The 20,847-nt window shown below is 35.5% G+C and overlaps 2 protein-coding genes and 1 long non-coding RNA gene across 5 annotated transcripts in view; 1 reads left to right on the top strand and 2 right to left on the bottom strand.

The window, feature by feature from the left end:
- Window positions 1-510: 510 nt before the first annotated feature.
- Arp10 (Actin-related protein 10) lies at window positions 511-4,687 on the bottom strand. Its single transcript, XM_053759592.1, has 8 exons — window positions 4,485-4,687; window positions 4,168-4,320; window positions 3,637-3,745; window positions 3,143-3,251; window positions 2,327-2,470; window positions 1,832-2,043; window positions 1,473-1,600; window positions 511-1,181 (listed from the first exon to the last, which is right to left on the bottom strand). Exons 1-8 carry the CDS (start codon window positions 4,559-4,561, stop codon window positions 965-967), a joined length of 1,149 nt encoding a protein of 382 aa, XP_053615567.1. The 5' UTR covers window positions 4,562-4,687; the 3' UTR covers window positions 511-964.
- Window positions 4,276-6,182, top strand: LOC128678207 (uncharacterized). Its single transcript, XR_008405616.1, has 3 exons — window positions 4,276-4,413; window positions 5,460-5,739; window positions 6,069-6,182. It is a non-coding gene; the product is annotated as an uncharacterized LOC128678207 (long non-coding RNA).
- LOC128678205 (uncharacterized protein) overlaps window positions 6,142-20,847 on the bottom strand; it is a 41,434-nt gene continuing 26,728 nt past the window's right edge. The window contains exons 2-7 of one of the 3 annotated variants that reach the window (XM_053759593.1): window positions 12,504-12,702; window positions 10,222-10,326; window positions 9,648-9,920; window positions 9,293-9,498; window positions 8,026-8,098; window positions 6,142-6,974 (exon numbers count right to left, since the gene is read on the bottom strand). In XM_053759593.1, coding sequence (XP_053615568.1) covers window positions 6,741-6,974; window positions 8,026-8,098; window positions 9,293-9,498; window positions 9,648-9,920; window positions 10,222-10,326; window positions 12,504-12,680 — 1,068 coding nt within the window. In that variant the 5' untranslated portion in view covers window positions 12,681-12,702 and the 3' untranslated portion in view covers window positions 6,142-6,740. Of the gene's footprint in view, window positions 6,975-7,496; window positions 7,789-8,025; window positions 8,099-9,292; window positions 9,499-9,647; window positions 9,921-10,221; window positions 10,327-12,503; window positions 12,703-20,847 lie in introns of those variants that run through there. The other 2 variants (XM_053759594.2, XM_053759595.1) reach the window with 2 other exon arrangements.

The following is a 20,847-nucleotide window of genomic DNA, read 5'->3' as shown; positions in this document are numbered from 1 at the left end:
TTGACATTTTTTATAATGCACGCAGGCAAAGGCCGCTTATGTTTTTAAATGAAGGAAACTTTCCATAAATGTCCGCCATGTCCGGACAGTTTCGAGATAAGTATGGATCATGGATTTAGTAAGTATTAGTACCTACTAATTCCATGGTATGGATAGATTTGAGTACGTTTATATCAAACTTAAAAATATAGAAGTGAGAAGCTCATACTATTAATTAACCGCACACGTACAAGATGGATTGGTACTACCAGTCCCACCAAATTTAGCCATCTCGCCTTGAAATAAGACCACTCTTCCCCTCCCATTTTATGCCATGTGAGACCTCTAATAAGTCCTAAAGGAATTATGGGCGCTACGAATAAATAGATAAGCATTTAATAAGCCACAGTAATAAACATGTTTATTAAATGTTAACCTAGTAGTAGTCGTAGTATGGGCTCAAAAAGGGGCACAATTATTCAAAACCTGATAAGTAAGTAAATATTTCAAGTCACGAAATAAAACAAAAAATAGATGTAAATAAATAAGTTTATTTTATAAATATGTTAAATTTTGCTTATAAATTCTGTTTCGCTCACAGATATAAGAATATTACAATTGTAATGAAGAGCAAACGGCTGTTAAACTTCATTTTACTGACTGGTTAAATAAATATTTCAGAGCAAATACACTATTAGGTATTTTGATATAAAAAAACTTAATGCTATTTCGGGAAATTAATCTTATGCAAGCACTCTCTGTGGACATACACATAGCAGTTTGAAGTGGAGGTTATTTTCAGTTCAGTTCACAAGATGATTGTTTACATACTTTACACTACTTGTAATAGATTGACACCAGTGCTAGCAATAACACATTATATATGAATGTGTATGACAATCTTCTATCTCATTTGGGCCACGCGTCGCGTTCAGTTTTCTTTATTTTTGATGATGCCTAGTTTTCTCGGTATACAGAGATAGATTTATATATCCAAATGTTCTCTATGCGGATGGTCGTGCGGCGTGTTGTCGAGCAAGCAGACCCAGTCGCGCAGACGCCGCGCCCGCGCCCACGCCTCGCGCGACAGCGCCCGCGCGGCGCCCCCCTCCGCGCCCCCCACCGCGCCCCCCACCCACGCCGTCGTGTTGCAGTGCGCCGGCGCCGAGTGGAACTTGAAGCTTTGGATGTATAAATGCTCGCTGGAGGAAAAGTGGTTTACAATTTAGTTGAATGGTATTTAAAAATAGGAAAAAGAGACAGCATGTGTGGATATTAGTAACGTACTACGTGTTTGTCAGTACTAGCGGCCCGTCCCGGCTTCGGTCGGGTAAAACCATAATAAATTATTATACTTCATCCTCAAGAATAATAACTTGAAAAATTAGTTCGGTAATTTTTGAGTTCATCGTATTTATACAGACAGATGCAAAACATTATTTTTATTACACGTAAGAATGTAGGCTTAGATCGGAGACATATAATATACTAACTTGTAAGGCGGCTGTGTGACGAGAACCTTCAGCTCCTGCGCAAGCCTGGCGCGCAGCCCGGGCAGCGCGGCGGTGCCGCCCGTCACTAGGATATTGTCAGCCAGCGCGCGCCGGGCGTCGATTGGACACTGGGAATAGAAAATAACAATACTTCATTTTTTAATAATATTTTTTTCTTTACTGAGATAATAGTAGCAATAGTTTTAAACAAGCTCATAAATGTGTGTGTTAAAGTAAATCAATTATAGGGATTACTAAAGATACAATCTATCTCTGAGAAAATAGTTAACTTCATAAAATAAATTCTATTATAACTCTATGTGCCCCACTAACGAGCGAGGAAGCAGAACCTTTAATACCTGCATAATACACTGCAGCACAATATCAGGCAGCGAGGCTAACTCGTTGTCCCTGGCGAAGAGGGGCTCCGCCGCCAGCTCGCGGGCGCGGCCCGACACCGCGACGGCGCTGCGCCCCGCGCGCGGGTACCGCACGGCGGCCGCGCCCGCGGGCGGGGACGCGGACGACCATTGTAGTGCGCGCGCGCGCGGGATCACGAAGCAGGTCTTTACTGACAATTGATTTGCGATATTATAGACTAGATTTAAGTCAAAGTATTTCTTATGAAATTAGGCCTTTACAGATGTTATTCACGTCTATACTTAATATGTACTATACAAATACTAATATTATCCTAAAAAAGCTACGAGCTTTTTCTGAAAGAAATTGCAATTTAAATCATTAGATAGATTTTGTACATGATTAAGTACATAATAGTTTTTAATGATCTTAGTGATACTATTCTAGGGCGGAACCACAGACACACAATTAGTATCAGGATGAACTGTGAATACCTTTGATATCTTCAATGACGTCATCAGACAAATGCAGCTCCTGCCCGTTGTCCTCGTCCAGCAGCCGCGCCAGCTCGTCGTGTATGGCGCGCGCGGCCAGCGGCTGCGACTGCAGTGCGCGGAGCACCACTGACGCGTGGACCACTGTAGGTTAATGTAGTGTTATTTACTCATCATCGACCAGACTACTGAAGATAATATTCTATTTATTTTTATTGAGGCAACAGTCATGTACAAAATAGTAAATTATATTGATATACAATTTATTTACCACAATGCCCTGTAAATGTCTACATTTATATAATAATAAAAAATAAATAAAAATATTACAAGAACCGAGCAAAGGGGCTTTTACCCATCATCAGCCATTTTGATTGTTGGCAGTCGTTATTTTAAAAATGTATTGTTACCTGGCAACATTCTTGTGATGGCAACACTTTCAGTGTCTTTCAATTTTCTCTTCACTTCACTTTGATTTACGCTGTATTACTACTGAGTATTGTACTGATTTAAGACGTTATATCGTCCAAATATTTTTTTTAATATGTGTTTCAACATATTTATTTTAAATTTATTTTGTTTTTCTTTCGCGTATAATACTATTATTCTACATGAATGTCCCCACTACATCGGCCTTATGGGAGGGAAGTATTCTATTTATTGAAAAACTTTTTTATTGCAACACGAAAAAATATGGTGCAAAAAGAGGTTAAAGATACTTCATGGAACAAAAGCACTACTTTCTTACTGAATCATCATCACAAATGAAAAAGGTACTTGAAAATAAAATTTCTATGAAATATGTCTTGGTAATACCTGCAGCTACTTCAGCTTCCCGGGCTCCAATGGACACAATCAAGCTGACTGCAGTGCCCAGGGTCAGCGCGCACAGCCTCGGACTGTCCGCCCACACCACACCTGATACCTGAAACCGAAATCAAAAGAATTTTTCTAATCAACTTTTATTCTTTATTGACTTCATTATTCAAATTGCAACAATTTCAGTAAATTCAATTAGTGTAAAATTGTTTAAATTAGTTTATGTGATGGGTGAAGGTTGACTAGACTTAGCATTAACAAGAACAGCATACAGTGCACAGTGGCATTTCATACCAGGGAATATTTTTTTAATATTGCTTCCTTTACTATACATACATATATATGGATATATGGCATATATATATGGATGTATGTATGTATATATATATAATGATCGGTTTTTAATAATCTTACATTTAAAATAAAAGAAGTAATTTTTTCCTTTGCCCATAAAGACATGGTTTGGAGTTTGAAGGCATAAATCAGCTTACCTCATAGTGATTAAACAACACTTTGGCGAGAGTTTCCCTGAAGAGAGTGGGGGTGAGTAGCGACTCTACAACCACAACTTTACGCTCCTTAGGGTTTACCAGCACATGTCTGAAATAATATTTACCATCAGTATAGTACATTGCTGATTACAAAATGCCTGCAATTATGTACCTATTTAGATGATCCAAATTTTTATGAGCTAATTATGATACATTTTAAAAGATATATCAAATCATCCATTTGTTTGGTATAGGTGTTTAAAATATATTTAAGAGCAATCTAATAAATAATAAATAAAATAATAAAAGATGTAATAATAGAAAATAGATTAATTAGATGAATAAAATTTGACTGTGAAAAAATGAGATTGAATCTGTCAGTTGGAACCTACACACTGCACAAATAGTTTCAATCTGCATAAAAAATACATTGAATCAAATGTAAAGCCTAAATGACAAGTAATCTATATGGCTTAAAATTAAAATATTAATTTATAAAAATTTACAAATTAAAATATAAAAAATACTTACCTGAAATAGAGCAAGTGTAACATCTGTACTAGATTATCATATAATTCCTCTGGAGTTTTGTATTCGTGAACTCTTTTGAAGCGGCGCTCTGTCGGGCACCAAAATTCTGAGCGAATTATACATCTAGGGGCAGCTTCTCCAGTGAAACCAAATCTAGAATTAAGAAGTACATTTATGAACAATATCCACTAATATAACACTAACTGAGGCCTGCTTGTAAACTCAATATAAAAAATAACATTTGAAGTGAGTAGTTACATATTTTTACTAATAGAATGGATGGATATTGTATTATTACTGGTACCAAACCAACTCACTTTGTATAATCGTAACCCAAATCCAGTACCACTGCTTGTTTTTCTTGAATAAGGGCTATGCCCTCATATAAAGCCATAATTTAAATTAAACACGAGTGCTTCTTTGCAGTAATATCAAACATTAAAATTTTAAAATAAAATAAACAAATCTGAGAAAGTAGGTGGGTATTTGCGAATCGAACCCACAGCAATTAGCGTAGCGACGCTGACAGACTTTGACAATGACATTATGCTTTTTTTTTTCAAAGCACACACACGCTCATAGATTTAGTAGGTACCTACATTGTTTTTATATCTGTGGTGAAAATAACGAGTTTCTTATTTTCTCTTCGCTGTAGACCTTTTCGGAGAATTTCTGTCACATCACTATAGAAGTTTAACATTACGATGTGAGGAACATCTTATTTTGGATTCATTTATATTTATATCTACACATTTAGAGCTCAATTTTACTCTACTAAGTATAATAGATATTCTTATTTATAAATAACATAAAACTTAAAGCTGCAGTACTCAACTACATTTCAAGCGAAAAATATATTAGGACACAGGAAACCAGTCCATTAAACAAGTATGCTAATCACTAACCCTTTTAAATAATTTGTCAAAATACATAGGGTAGGTAGTAATTCAGCATAATCTTAGCTATTTACGTACATAATTAGATATATTTACATCGACATGCCTAATTAGATATATTTACGTCGACATGCCACAAAAATTATGTAAACATGGAATGTTTTCAGTTTTCATAGTAACTACTTAAGTAGGTACTTATACGCCATGTATTTCATGTATCACTATACATACCTATTGTTATTCCTTCGAGGATTGGGTACATGCGATACGGAGGTATGGGCTACCCTACTAAGGAATGCAAAGGGTGCACTATGCACTCTTTCGAAAGACCTTGTTTTAAGGTATCTATTACTTATCGATACCTTACTGAAAAATTATATATTCTAACTTTTCCAGTAATTGATGCTCTGATATGGAAATGAGAATATTGCGGCCTGCAAGATTATTTTCACGTATCCCGCCGTACCTGTGGTCCTGTAGCCCTCCCCCTCCCGTCCAGAAGACGTACCCCACGCCCCGCCGTTTCCCCACGCGCCGACACCCGCGCGTCCGCTTCTCATCTCACCCAAGTTACGCTGGATGCCTTGCTAAGTTTCTGGATTCATTCCTAACAAATTACTCATGATGTATAAATAAATTAACTGAACTGTCCTATAGCTTTTGAAGGTTCAGTAATGTAAGTAACGAAGTATTTTGTAGATTTTCACACACCAAGCTATCCATAAAAACGTATTTTTTATGTTATTATCGCACTTTATAATGTTTGAAATTGTCAGAAAGAGACAAAATATAGGTACTTTAGCTTAAAGCACCTATAAATTTTTCTAAAGAACAGGGATAGGTAAATAGTCTGAGGAGGTCATGAAACTCTTTTTCATCTTTGTTCAGCAACTTAAAATTTAAGATCAGCCAATTGCTTATGAGCATTTACAATCATGGTAGGAATATTATTTTTATAAATTTACGAAAAGTGTGAAGATTCCTAAATAAATTATTTTCTTTCAGCTCAACTCAAAAAATTAAGTCCTATACAATCAACGGGATTCATGGGACATAAGCTTGAGAAAAACAACCACACTTATAATTTAACTATTCTTTTATTTTATACAAAAATTCCGCTATAATACATATTTACAAACATAAAAACGAATTGGGAATGTCACATTATAAAAAAGCTTGAGCATTATCGGCGGCGGCGCCGGGCAGCACTGGGCGCGCCACGCTGTCGCCCGCAGACAGACCCTGGCCACGGAGACTGTATATGCTGTGAGGACATCCCTCAAAGTGCCTTACACAGTCCCCGTGGCCGAATGGTCCCCGCAACAGCTCACTATCATTGACCTACTCCAAGAGTCGACGCGCCTCAGCCAAGCCAGCATTTTGACAGCCAATACCAAAAAACCTGACCTATTAACTAATCCTGCCTAAAATGAAACAACCACAAGCGTAATCAGGAACCTAAGACGATCGCATGCAACATTATGAGTAGGTAAGGTTAATTTTTGTGATGATGAATGGAACTGGGTTTATCACAGACTTTACGTCTAGAACGACGAACTACCGTCTTGTGGTTGTTGATTCTGGCCTGGCGTAGACTTTAGAAGACGCGTCCGCCCTTCGCAGGTCGATGCCACTACCTTAACACTAAACTAGGATAATTCTCTATACGCATCCGCGTTAAATGATGGAGGTAATCAATCGCGCCTTGAAGTTGACTATCCTCTCGGAGGTTTGAGCGATACGAAGGATCAAGTCCTGGATGAGGTTCGCAATGCCTCTGTTAGCGATTATGAAGAGACGCGTGATGGGGCCGGGGACTCCCTCAGTCAGGTTGTCTCCTTTCGTGTTGGTGTCGTCTCCCTCGGGCGGCTGTGAGCTGTCGCCAGTTCCCGATGAAGATCCAGCTACCAACTGTGAACACAATTAATCTTAATTAATTAATACCATTAATTACAAACTGTGTGCCTTGTCAAGGTAACCGTTGACGCATTCTAAAGCATAGGCGTTGAGTAAACCTTTTATACAGCGAGGTCTTGTAACGACCATGAAGCTGATTGAGCAAGGACACACAGCTTTCACTATATACTTTGCTACTTATTTACAGTTAATTGAATTCGACAATGTTGACACTTTAAGGTTAATCTTGATACTATGGACGATAAAGGCTCGTCTGTAGAGTTATTGGAAACAAATACAAAGATAATCGTGCAAATAAGCTAAATTTTGTACGTGCAGAACTAAAAGGTTTAGTAATCTAAAAAACTACTGGAAGATAAAATAGGAAACATAGTAAAAATATAGGATATAAAGCTGAAAGAAACATCGATTAGTTCATCTCAAATGTATCTTTTACTTTAGAGTGTAAACAAAACCATAATTGTATTCTGTAAAGAAAAGAAAGGAAATCGTTGTCACGCGAGATGAACTAACCCAATGAGAATATTTACAGAATTTGTGTTTGGTGTGGAAAGGGATGTGGGAAATGAAAAAGGACAAAGGTATGTTAAACGATGCTCAAATTCAATCGACTACAATTTCGACATTCACAAGCCAATCAAATCTACTCGTGTAGCTTCTATATGTGCAGTGTAGTGTGATGTACTTGTGGGTTATTGGGGTCCAGTGTCGCTGTGTGGGAGGCTGTAAGGCCCACGTTTAGAGAATCAGTTCCTGCGAACAGTCTAAACGCGGTTCCCGCCGCCCTAGCCATCGCCTCCGCTGGTCGCTGTAACATCATAGCTTCTCACTCGCACACGTCTCATGATATCTTGCCACTCACTCTTGGTTCAGATGATTGTGACAATGTAGTTGGTAATCAGAAGAGTAAAATTGTGTAGAAGTATGTATTAATACGCATTAAATATATATGTATGAACAGTAAATGAAAGAAGAGATAGAATTATGGAAAGTAGTTGTAATTAAATTGGGGATTGCTGTATTTAGCATTATAAATTATACTAACTCTGACAATGTCGAACAAGAAGTTGCCGGAGCCGCCGCCTGAACCACCCTGGCTTCCGCCTCCAAGTAAGAATCTGAAAAATTTAAATAAAAATTCAATAGGTACCTAACTGAGCAAAAGGAAACTCGATTGTTTCTATTCGTACGTCTCAAATTCAAAAAGAAAATATTCATATTTTTTTGATAATATATTTAATTATCATTCTAAGATGGTTGTTGCGTTCTGATAATAGGTAGTAGGCAGTATATAATCACTATACAAATCAGAGTAGTGATTTTTTGTGAATAAATCCCTGGTTTTATAGAACTAGAGTTTACTTTGTGTTAGTAAAATGACTAGCCGATCTAAATTGCTTCGGTTCAACGTAAATGGTTGAAATTATTGCAATAGTCTTGAGTGTTGTGAGTTTGTGATGCAAAATATAGTTCTTGCAGAATTGTAATTATTTGTTTGTTTATTCCATTTTTTACTACAATTATATATGGATGCCTTAAACATTGAGCTTTATGCGGCATGATGATTGCTCAAATGTCTCAATATCAAGATGAAATCCAGTATTACCATAGTTATATAGATATTTCTATTTAAAAGGGTTGCGTACCTTGTATATGAGTATTTTCTATACCTACTGTTTTCCTGCTATAAACATCTATTTAATCCATGATAGTCCTGTTTTTCTTTATTTTTCGTTGCGAGCTAAATCCAGTAACGTAACAGTAGTAAATTATGCTCACACGCAACTGTTTGTTACATGTGCTTGTAATGCGAATATTCGAACTCATGGTAAGTCTAGAAGAAATCGAACGTGCGAATTGAAAAGTTGAGCAAAAAAATCACAATAGCTTGTTCCATATTCTATTGTTTACCAACCAATGTCACAAAGACAACTCGTTTAGCAATATCTGTAAGCTGTGCTCGTGAAGTATGGTCAGCTCTTTCAATTATGCATACAATTTATTGTTCATTTTGAAGTGTAGCATATGCAATTTCTTTTAATTTATATATTATTATCGGCAATATCTCATATTTGTCTCTACGAAATAAAATTATTTTTCTTCTTACACATCTTAACTTTTGAAATCTTGGGAATACTCAATCAATTTATTGTAAAGTTAGACAAGGAAATGTTCTTAATTTTCTTTCTTATGTAAAGTAAGTACTCTCAATAAGAGTTTTTGTATATTCTGCCGAGTAGATAAACATATTTAATTTTCATTTCAGATTTAATTTTTACAAATCAAAATATTGATACTGAAAATCAGCTCACCTTTTATTTCTATTTTCTTCGCTGTTGTCAGCATCATCAAGAGTGATCTCGTCGATACTGGCCGAGTTGGTCTGAGCTGCTGCCTGCTGGTCTTCACTCGCGGCTGTCTGCTGGTCCTGTCCTCCTTCGCCGAAGCCTACTCGCACCTCCGCTTGCTGGGACTCCGCCCCCAAGAGCAGTGAATTCTGGTCTTCGGCGATCGCATTCTGGAATTGAAATATAGCTATTAAATTTGAGAAATGATGTCGGACTGATGATGAGATGTGATGACGATGAAGGCGCGCGGTCTGCGCGCGCCCGCTCTGTCGTCCCTTGACAGGCTAGGGTTAGTGCGCACAAAACGATCTCCACAAACCAGCAAGTAGGTCAACGCTCGCTTTCTTCTCCTCGATTCAGTGGTTGGTGCTTCTGTTGTTGTTGTTGTTGTTGTTGTCGACGTAGTAGTCGTTGAAGGAGTAACAGGCTCAGTGTCGTCGTCATCTTCATCGTCGTCGAGCTCGACGGTTCCGCCCCCTCCGCCGGTGTTGCCTCCACCACCGTTACGGTTCCCGAGGAATGCTTTCAGAAATATTGGGCCGAAGGTCGTCAATATCATGCTCGTGATCTGCTGTACTTTTTTTTCGATTATCTAGAACATATACTATCCTTAGGATGCGGCTCTGAAATTGTTATAGGATATCCTGTCAATCCTGTCAATTTAAAATTAAAGAAATAAATATAAAAACAGGACTGAAGGAGCTTGGACAAAGAAATTTTGGAAGTCCGATATCCCATTTGACGATATCCCATTTGATAATGATGTTAATAATCATACATTTCAAGATATACGAGTACCTATTCACCAAAATATTGCCCGATTTCAAAGGTTGCAATAAAGTTATTTCTCAAAACATGACAGAACTTATAGCACAGTGGTAAAATATACCTACCTGTGTGAGAGTTGGGAAGAGCTGCCGGAGTATACCGATGGTGCGTTTGTTTCGTTCGCTTAGTTCAGAACCTGGAGCACCCAGGTTCAGTGTTGCCAGCGTTTCCTGGAATAAGAAAAATACATAAACAATTTAAAGAATTAAGGAAACAACATTTCAAGCTGTTGCAGCAACATAAAGGTAAGTCTTTTACACCTTTTTATTACATGTGTAAAAGATATACTTATTTAATTTACGTCTATTTCTAGGTATGTTAGGGTACAAACTTTAGCAAATAAAATTGTTAATTAATGTCCTTTTTGGACCTAGAGATTAAGGAAGGACTCCGAGCAACACGCAGCGTGAGACCCATTAGTTAATACCGATGAGACATGATGAGATGAGTTTTTGTATTGCAGGCTTCTGTACAATTTAATGTGTGAATAAGTGATGATTGCTTATTTTACCCATTCTATTAGTTAGGTATGTTGTACGTTTGGTGACATCTGACCCCAGTAACCTAAAGATTTTTGCTTCTTTTGTGTATGTTACTGTAAAAGCTGTAGTTTGAATAAATTTCGTAATGACCGTATATGCTATGCAAATTGCATTCTACTTTGTCAGAGATTTCCAAATCTGACCTGCGACATCTTTATAATGTGTTGGGCTGTTTAATCCCTTTAATAATGGCTTGTTTGTTTATATATGATTTGTAACTAACTTACTGCGTGATTGATTACAATATTAATGAGGTGTAACCATCCCTTGTGTATGTGTGTGTAATACATCCTAGAACAGAAACTGTCCATAACCTCCTGCAACGGTCATACGAGGCGATTAGTTGATATACACCTTGATAGCTGATAGGCCACAATAGCATTCCCAAAGGCTCATCCTTGCTTTACATAAAATCTGAGCGGGGTCTTCAAAATTTAAAGGTTATTTTTTATGTGGACAGGCTTGCAACGAATGAAACGATTTTATGATTTTATCGTTGCCAAATTATGATCCCGTGTACACAGTGTAATTAATTTACTTTAATATAATATGATTAATGCAAGATAGGTGTCATTTACATATTGAGCGTTAGCAGAATTCCCACAGAAGGATGTAATTAGACAGTGTGATTATTTCCTTGCTTTACCTAATTATGTGCACGCTAATGATGTCTTTAGGCTAACCGAATAAGAGATTTGTGTTTAGTTATGAAGAAGATGACACAGTATTTTAAGTTGGATAACTTACTATTACTCAACAAATTTTAGTACCTTGATTATGTTTAAAGTAAGGTTACAAATTTCAGAAATTGCAGAAATACATTGTTACTTAACGATATCATTTTATTGATTTTTTTATTGATGAAGGTTTGAATAGAAAGAATCTGCGTGAGAGTATATAAAGATGTTTTAGTAGTAGACTACGTATTATATAGAACTAGCTTTGGCTCGTGACTCCGCCCGCGCTCCGGACCACACGCCACTTGCGGAAACATATATATCATAAGTATATTGCGCAGACCACAAATAATAAAGAAGATTATATATTTCTCAGGAATCTTATGTAAATAATTAGGTAGTAAAATATCTTTATTGTTTGTAACATTAAAATTTGCATACATTCAAAATGTTTAAATGATTATGCGTTCAGAATCTCGCGTGAATGATTAAAAAGGACGCGTTTTTATTACGGCCTTCGCTTGTATTTCTCGATATGATAGATTGTCGTTGGACACGCCAAAATATTATTAAATAACTAATTGTTTTTGTAATAAATACGCAGGTTCCTATTTTTATTAAGTAGGAAGCATTGTATGGAAATATGTAGCTATTTAAAATTAAGGGAAACCTTAATGATAGCTTAATTGTTTATCATATGTGTGCTGACGATTTATAAAAATAAACCGAATAATAAACACCCACCAGGAAAAATATTAATATGTGTTTCATTATAAATTTCTTACTATCCAGGCTCAATGACCCAAAATGAGTGTTGGCCACCATCACAAGAATACGTCAACGTCCTTGGTCTCGCGCCACCTGCCGCCAGTTATCATCACCTTAGAGTCATGCCCCGTTGTTTAGTCGCCGTCGTTTTGACGTCCGTCGACAGACAACGCAGAAATTGAATGACGTTTCAATGTACATAATATAATAATATATGGGTATATATGATCACGTCACTGTCAAAATCTATAGAAACAACGGATCACGACTGAGCAACATGGTTATTACAGCTCGTCCGGACCCATCATTTCATGTCACTCTATTAGAAATTTTATCCATAATTTATATAATGTTTCTCACCTGTGCACTTGCAGCTGGGGCAATAATCTCGATGATTTCAGGTCTGTCGTCTGCCGGGTTAGGTTGTGGGTTAGCCACAGGACTGGGTTGTGGGTCTGGGTTCGGTTCCGGCGCCGGCGCAGCGGTCACCGCGACTAGAGCGGCGCACACGCATACTAAGTACAACGACGTCCTCATTTTGTGTGTGCTTTGTAGCTATCTGGAAATAAAAGTGATAAGTTAGTTGCGTATTTAAAAACAAAAGTGTGCATGCTATATTTTTGTCTATTATATATTTTTTTGTCATGAAAATTATAATAATGGTTTATATACATAATTAATGATAACTTCATTAATTAGACAACATGGAATGTAAAGCATTAAAATTTGATTCGTACCGCACAATGTGTTTAACTGTTTGTGTATGTGTGTATGTGTGAAGTTTCTTCTTTAGTGTATATTTAGTGCCATATTTAGAAAATACAATACGATTTAAACTTAGAATCTTACGATTCTCATTATACATGTTATCTCAAACATCTGAAGTGCTGTGAAGGAAGCGAAAAAACACTGAGACTGTAAGGGTTAATAATATCGAGAAATTCCCGAAACTCTATTAGGAGCTGGGCTTTTTGAGACCCAAGTATCTTTATCCTATTCCTGTACTATTAAACGTTTATTCGCATTTGCATTTATGTAAACGATTAACGATTTTGTTTAAATTTGAAATATAGCTGCTTAAGGTCAAATATTTATCTAGCTGGGAAAATGTCTGGGAATACTCACTATTTTCACGTAAAAAAAATCCGAGCGGAACTCGATCTTACAGATACTAAATGTGATACTACATACTAAAAACATATATATGTTGGTCGCGTTTGTCACGTTTATATGTTAGGCAACGTTCACGAGGTGACTACCGAGAGGCAACTCGACCTTAAGGGGTTACTTACTGTACAGCTAACCTCACATCAATCTAGCACTCTGGAAACTCGCCTTTATTGCCTCGAGATAGAGACACATATAAGGCAACTTGATACGAGAAGTAACTGTGTCCTATTGTTAAATAAGGTTACGCATGTTGACTCCACACGTACGCAATTATATTCTAAACTTAAATTTTGTTAAAGGACAAAGGGTGGAATGAGTTCGAAAGTAATTGTATGTTACTAGAATTTGCCCGCGGCTTCGCCCGCGTTTAATTCATGCGTCCGCTTATAACTTATTAAGTTAATATCTTGGGTTCTAAGTAACGTATCGCGATGTAACATATACCAGATTTTAAGTTAGACCATCCGCTATAAGTACAACTGTAAAACTAATCATACAGACAGAAAGACAAAAAATATTGTTTTGGCTTCTATTAGTCCCATAAAGATCCCCCATAATTATTTTTCATTATTATCTCCTATGTACGGACATAGCCTACTTACATTTTTATAGATAAAATGTAAAAATTAATTTCAATTTAATTTTTTATACATATTTATTTTAATAAGGTATGGACTTAGAATACGGGAGAACTTGTTGTTACTCAATGGTCATTACATAGGAATCGTTTCGAAATTAGATTAAAAAGATTGTAATTATAACAATAGTAGTAATTATGCATATAAATTATATGTGAGTAAATAATTATTAGTAATTAAGTAAAAAAGAAGTGTAGGAAAAAGATTACGGTCTATTTCTTACAACACAATTTACTTTTTTAAACAAATTTCTCACAAAAATCAGTACATGGAATATATAAATTAAATAATCATTCCTGAGTAAAATTGGTAACAAACTCGGGTGACATGAGCACGATCCGAACCTGGGACTCAACCACTTTTATCAATATGATGTAATATAATTATGTAATGTATAATAGTAATATTTGCATGTAGAAAGACTGTGTATTTATAAACGCAAATAAAGAATATTGATTGATGAGTAAAATTCTTTCATAATCTGACTGACAGACAATGTACAGCTATATTAGAGCGATGCTCATACGTGCTCTTTGCGTAGTGCGACGGCACCACGTTACTTTTATAGGTTTTGATACGCACATACGTGAAAACTTCATACAATTTCATTGTTGATCAACGTCTGTAACTGTTGACGGACGTCAAAATAACGGAGCGCGACTGAGCAATAAAGCATGGATCAAGCTCAAATTTAATAAAGGTATATGTGGTCATCCAAATCAAAAGGGATATTATAGCGGCTAGCAATTAGGTCTTTATTGCCGTTGTTCCAATACAAAACAACGGCAATAATGGCGTAAGTGCCGGGCGCCGTAAGATCCCTTTTGATTTGGACGATCACATATTGTGTGTACGGGGGGACTACAAAAGCATTACAAGAACAGGCTTTTATTTGCGTACAAAATTGTGAGCAAAAAACCTGTGTCAATATAATATAGTAAGCGTAAGTGAGAGGTGGTTACAGGCTACTGGGAGTTTTTCCATAGTGAAGCAACGCGTATATTAGCAGTTTTGAAATAAATTGCTCCACAGCTATATTAATTAATAGCTCTTAGTGTTCGTGAATGTATTTACACTCTATTCATAAGTTTCGACAAAGGCTAACGATACGATATTTCAAAAAGTATTTAGTGGTAATTCAGATGAGAGTGTCTTTCTCCCATCTTCGCGTATTCCCGTTTGCATACGTGGCTGCGAAGCCCGTAGTTAGCATAAAAATAAAACTTAACATTTTGGAGATCCGGCTATAACTTTACTAGCCTGGCAGACAGCAACCCTTCTTGGAAATGCTATCGCCAGGAGAGTATTTTTAAATTAATAAAAAAAAAACAACATTTTTTTTAAGCGGACTTTGTCGGACGCCTTCAGAATCACGCTCAGACACGAGAGAGAGAGAGAGTAATACCATGAAAGAAGATATAATTAATGAAGAATAAACTCTAAAAAATAATAGGCACGTTAACTACAAAAAACAAAAGGTCAAACTCAATTTAGTTTTTTTTTTTTCAGTTTTTGGCACATTACGAAATTATTGTAACGTACAAAAGAACAAAAAAGAAACTCATTGCACATTAGTTACTAAATAATAGACAGACAGACAGACGTTTAATGACATAGCAAGGCCACGTGAGGCTACTAATATATTGTGATTATTTTATTTTTGATCACGAACATTTTACACCCGACCGAGATTTTAAAGCGTGCTCAATTGATTTGAAAAGGCGTTATACTGTGCAATTCACTATGGATTATTATGAAATCATGTAACAACCTAATACATTATTAATATCAATTTGATCGTAAATAACCTTCCATATGTATCAATTTATTTCCTCAGTGGATCTTTATACCTCTCTGGCCAACCTTTACAAATAACAAATCTGGTTACGCAAGGACAAGGTGTGTGAATCGTCAAAAATATGCAATAATATGATATAATATTATTTAATTTAAACACAATTTGCTATTTTTAAGCTTGAGTTTTTAACTGTGATATTTATTTATGGCAAAGTCTATTTTCTTTCTGAGGAGGTGCAATTAGTACGGGGCGTTTTGGTGAGTCCAAAAATCTTGTTATATCTTGGTACATACTTTGAATAATAAAGTGATTATTTCACAAAATTTATTAGATAAAGGGGAACGAAAAAAGAAAGAGAATAGAAACACAATAAATGGCAAACACTTCGTAAAACAAGTTCTTTAAGAAAACATCGCGTGCTCTCTATTTGATTGTCAATAAAGATGGTCGTTTCATTATTTTTCAAATTAGTGCATACAACGACATAGGAATAATTGTATAATGCTGCCATTTATCTTAATTGTTCTGGTTTAATTTTACAACGTCACTATAATCATTCTAGCACATGATTAAACAGAAACAAGGAAATTTCCTTCTTGCGGATAGGATGAAAAATATAAATTTGAGAGTACTCTTATCTGGCACAATTTAGATCCGCAATTATTTATATTATTATTGTTTCTACTGAATACGCCGTTAGGGTCTACGAGACAATATATACCTAGGCTATAAGCTTTTCCAGGTTAGATTCTACCCGTATACACAATTTAATCGGAATCTGTCTAACACATTTTGCGTGATAAAAAAAGTTTATTTTACTCTACAACACATTGATTGCAGAAAACGCCGGCTGTGTGTTTTCGTTTGTTTGGAAAAAATATGCGTTGCGAACAGGTCGCAGACATCTGTTAAGGATTAAGGATGGATTGCCACTTCATCCCAATCAACCATTAAAAAGCCAGACACGTGGATGACGGTCTCTTTGAGAAAACTATTTCATACAGTTTATATCCGATTATTATTTATTGTTCATATACTATGAATAACGTCATTCGCACGTACGAACACGACATAATTGGCCGCCACGCATATGTTTCGCAAATAAGAACGGTCTCAAGGCTTTCAAGTTACTTATGATATTAAAATCTGGAAATTTTTCGGTTGGTAACTGTGGGCGTGGAATAGGTAAATCGGAATTCATTATCAGTATACTAAATATACATAGTTTCTTAGAGTTCTCAGTCTTGATTCGTATTTTTAACCCTTTCACTAAACTAAAAAATTCCTTATCCCAAATTTACCTGAAATTATAAATTTAACTTTAGTAAACATTAAGTATAGTAGTAAAATTTAGTTTGTTTAGAAATTTTTTGCTCATGATTTTTGGCCGAATCCAAAACTTTCGGCTAGTAATAACATTTTTTAAAGTAATTTTTGTTTTCACCCTAGTGATCTTTATATTTAATAATCTTTATTTATAGGTATAGTGTTTACATAGGTAATGTTTTTGCCACACCTCTCGGTTGAGAGGTCCCGGGCGACCCCGGTCAGGTCATGATGGAAAATGATCTTTTTCTGGTTGGCCCGGGTCTTGGATGTTTATTTATATATGTATTTGTTATAAAATATAGAATCGTTGAGTTAGTATCCCATGACACATGTCTCGAACTTACTTTGGGGCTAGCTCAATATGTGTGATTTGTCCTAATATATTTATTTATTAAATGTGTAGAGATTTTTGATGTTAATAAAAATTGTTTAGGTTGTTTGAAAGTTACGGCTGAATGTTTGGCCAAAACTGAAACTATTATTGAATATGGCCTAAACCAATGCCAAATATTCAGGCATCTTTATTAACATCAAAAATCTTTACACAGGTAATTATTTACTTAAAAGGAGATCCTGGTCTCAAATATGTTTACAGTTACAAAAACGGAGTTATTTTTTCTGTACATTTTTTTCCCAATTCCATTATTATCTATCCATCATCATCCATTATCTACTACATCATATCAATTACATTACATCCGTTATGCGTGCTTGTATTTCATAGAAAAAGTGAATAGGAATTACAAAGTTTTATACTTCCACGCATCGTCCTTCGATATGCTCTAATGCGCGCGCGCCGGCTCAGTGCATTCGAAAAATTTGATTTAATTGCACTCTATATATAGTAATCTTTTGATAATTATAATGTTTGGTATGATATGATTGAGATTAGTCGTGGCTTCCGTCTGTTTGACCTTGTTAATGTGTGTAAAGTAATTATTATGGGTATTGAAGATGTTTACGTGTGTTTTTTTTTTGGTTTCTTTTTAATCTGTTGCATTTGGAGTTTTGGTTTGGCCACTTCCAATGTTTTCAAGTTAATTGACAATCTTCATAGCTCAAACCTGAATCCAGGAGGAAATGATGCGCTTGGAGGTACTTGGTGTGATCATAAAGTCATCGAAAGTTAACCAAAATATAAATACCAAGAGTTTCTTTCGGCTTTTCTTCTCATCAGGGGTCGTTGCGAAATGCTAGTAGTTTGTAGCTTATTGAGAAAATAAGCTACAACCTACTTCTTCATAGTCGTATTCTTCATGGCTGAGGGTCATGGTCATTACGTGGAATGAAACACACACAACAACTTTCTTGGCATTATTAATAGAGTGGTTTGCCATTGCCTTCTCCATTTCACACACAAGTTAATAATAATCAACCAGTGTGCAGGTTTCCTCTCGATGTTTTCCATCACCGGAAAACATATTCATATTACAACCTACTAGCATAATATAAATATGATGTGCCAAAAAGTGTCCATACAAACAACACATTTTTGAACAAATACTTGGACTTTACGACCACGAAAAATCGAGTGCATCAAAAATTATCGACCTTTCCATTACTACATTGTTCCACATTTGATCAATTATCCGAAGGATAATGTTATCGTTGAGCAACCGATGCACAAATCCTCGCAATTATTAGACTAGCCATTTTATAAGTCTATGTGTAATAATGATTCTGTTTTGATGTAATAGCGTGGTGATTACGGGACCGATAAATATGATTTATAGTGAGATACATTGCAGCAATGATATGTCTTTTAAAAATATAGTACTCGTGCCTCCACTGAGAACAGCTAAGGCTCATTAATTAATATATTTTGACAGTTATCCAATTGAATAATTCGTCGTATGATGAATCGTATTTATTGGTCAATTATCAGGCAGACGATCTACGTTAAAATAATCTTATTTATATATAATAAATTTAGTTTTTATTGCACTATATTGTTTTTATTTCTAATCTTTTTATGTTGTAGTTAATTTAATATTTTGTTTTTGATAATCTTTTATGCAATACGTCTCATCTATTTTAACACGTTTGTGAACAATCTATGAAACATCAAAGTAATTTGTAATTAACATCGGGAAGCGTGTAAAATTTTTGAATGTTTTTGGAAACAATATTTCCGAGTATAATTTTTCACGGGGCCTTTTCACGTAACCTCTAGGTCAGAACCCACTTTAGGAACCTCTGCCATAGACAATAGACGCGAATGATGATTGTCGGTAATGTATACTATTACTGCTTATTAAGAAGATGGTGAGAACGCGCCTTTATTGAGCAATTATGTTATAAATTAACGTTAAAACTTTGATGACTTTATAATTACCATACTTGACAAGTACGGTAAATAAAATTTTGGATAATTTCGACTGACAGAAAATTTATCGTAGTTTGCTTCAGTGTCTCATAACATTTTATATCTCACCTTGGTTTTGAAAATAATAATAAGATAAAAAAATAATCCGGAATCCTGTCTCCCGAGATAAAGTCGAGAGAGAGTCCCGGATAGACTGGGTCGTGGTTGCAATTTCCACTCGATTCCAGATTTTTTTCACCACATTACTGTTACGAATTTTCGTTTCTTTTCTTGAGCTCGCTACAGATTACATGCAGACAGACAATACAGATTACATATAAGTGATAAAATGTTACACGCCAATAAAGGGAGATGGCACGAGAAGAAGTTATAGTAAATAAATAATTTTATATTTTTGAAACAATAATACTAAGCTGATGATGCTAACATTGTTTAAATGAATTTTTTTCAGCAGCGATCGTTCCGAAATTCCAGGAGTTGATAGCTGATTGAGGAATTACTACCTATAGGTATATAAAAGAACAAGCATTTTTTGCTAATCAACGCCCAGCCTAAACCATAGAAGCTATAAACGCGAAATTTGGGCAGTAGTTTTAGGGTATTATAGTAGTGCTCAGATAAGAAAGGAATTTTCAAAATTCGACCCCTAAAGGGGTAAAAGTTTGGGGTAATGTTTGTATGAAAAATTTACTGTAGGATACTTGAAACTTGGCACAAATGCTATGCAACAAAAATAATAAGACCCGTGTTTCAGGATTTTTTAAAATTTCACCTTTAGGGTGAAAAGAAAGAATCCCATTCAAAATTTCTTCAACTAAAGGTGTGAGTAGATAGCTTAGCGGTAAACACCATTGAATTCACGTTGACTGTGGATGGTTGATGGTTCGAATCCTGAACTTCAATTATTTTGAATTAAATCTTATTATCTATAAGATGATTTCTATGAAAGTTTTACCCGAGCGAAGCTGGGACGAGCTGCTAGTATAATATAAAATTTGACGTGAAAAATGCATGTGAAGGTCTAATTACTGAATTTGATATGATTTGTAAAATGCCTAACATTATTCTATTCATATTATAAATCTCAGTAATTTCGTTAGCTATTCGTTGATTATGAGAAGTGCATTGTGTGTGTTCCTGGTGCGTTACATCGCCGCAACACCGAGGAAGAGCGATTGTCACTGTCCACTTTTTTAAATTATTTGTTGCGCTAAATAATTGTGGTTATGTAAGGTATAATTGTTCTTTTGCTTCCTTGTAGCAATAATTCTAAGAATATGATTAAATGAATAAATGTATAATTTATTTAAGTTGTATGTATGTATTCGTAGCTGTATATTTATGTTGATCTAATTTCATTTTCATGTTGTTCTAACTTCAGGAATGACATTCCAAGTTAATTTTACACACCAGACGACAATTAACGTAGGCGCTAGCGCAGAA

Source organism: Plodia interpunctella, chromosome 19 (genome assembly GCF_027563975.2).
Source record: "Plodia interpunctella isolate USDA-ARS_2022_Savannah chromosome 19, ilPloInte3.2, whole genome shotgun sequence".
Classification (NCBI taxonomy): Eukaryota; Metazoa; Arthropoda; class Insecta; order Lepidoptera; family Pyralidae; genus Plodia; species Plodia interpunctella.
Note: the sequence above shows the minus strand (reverse complement) of the source record. Positions and strands in the feature narration are given on the sequence as shown.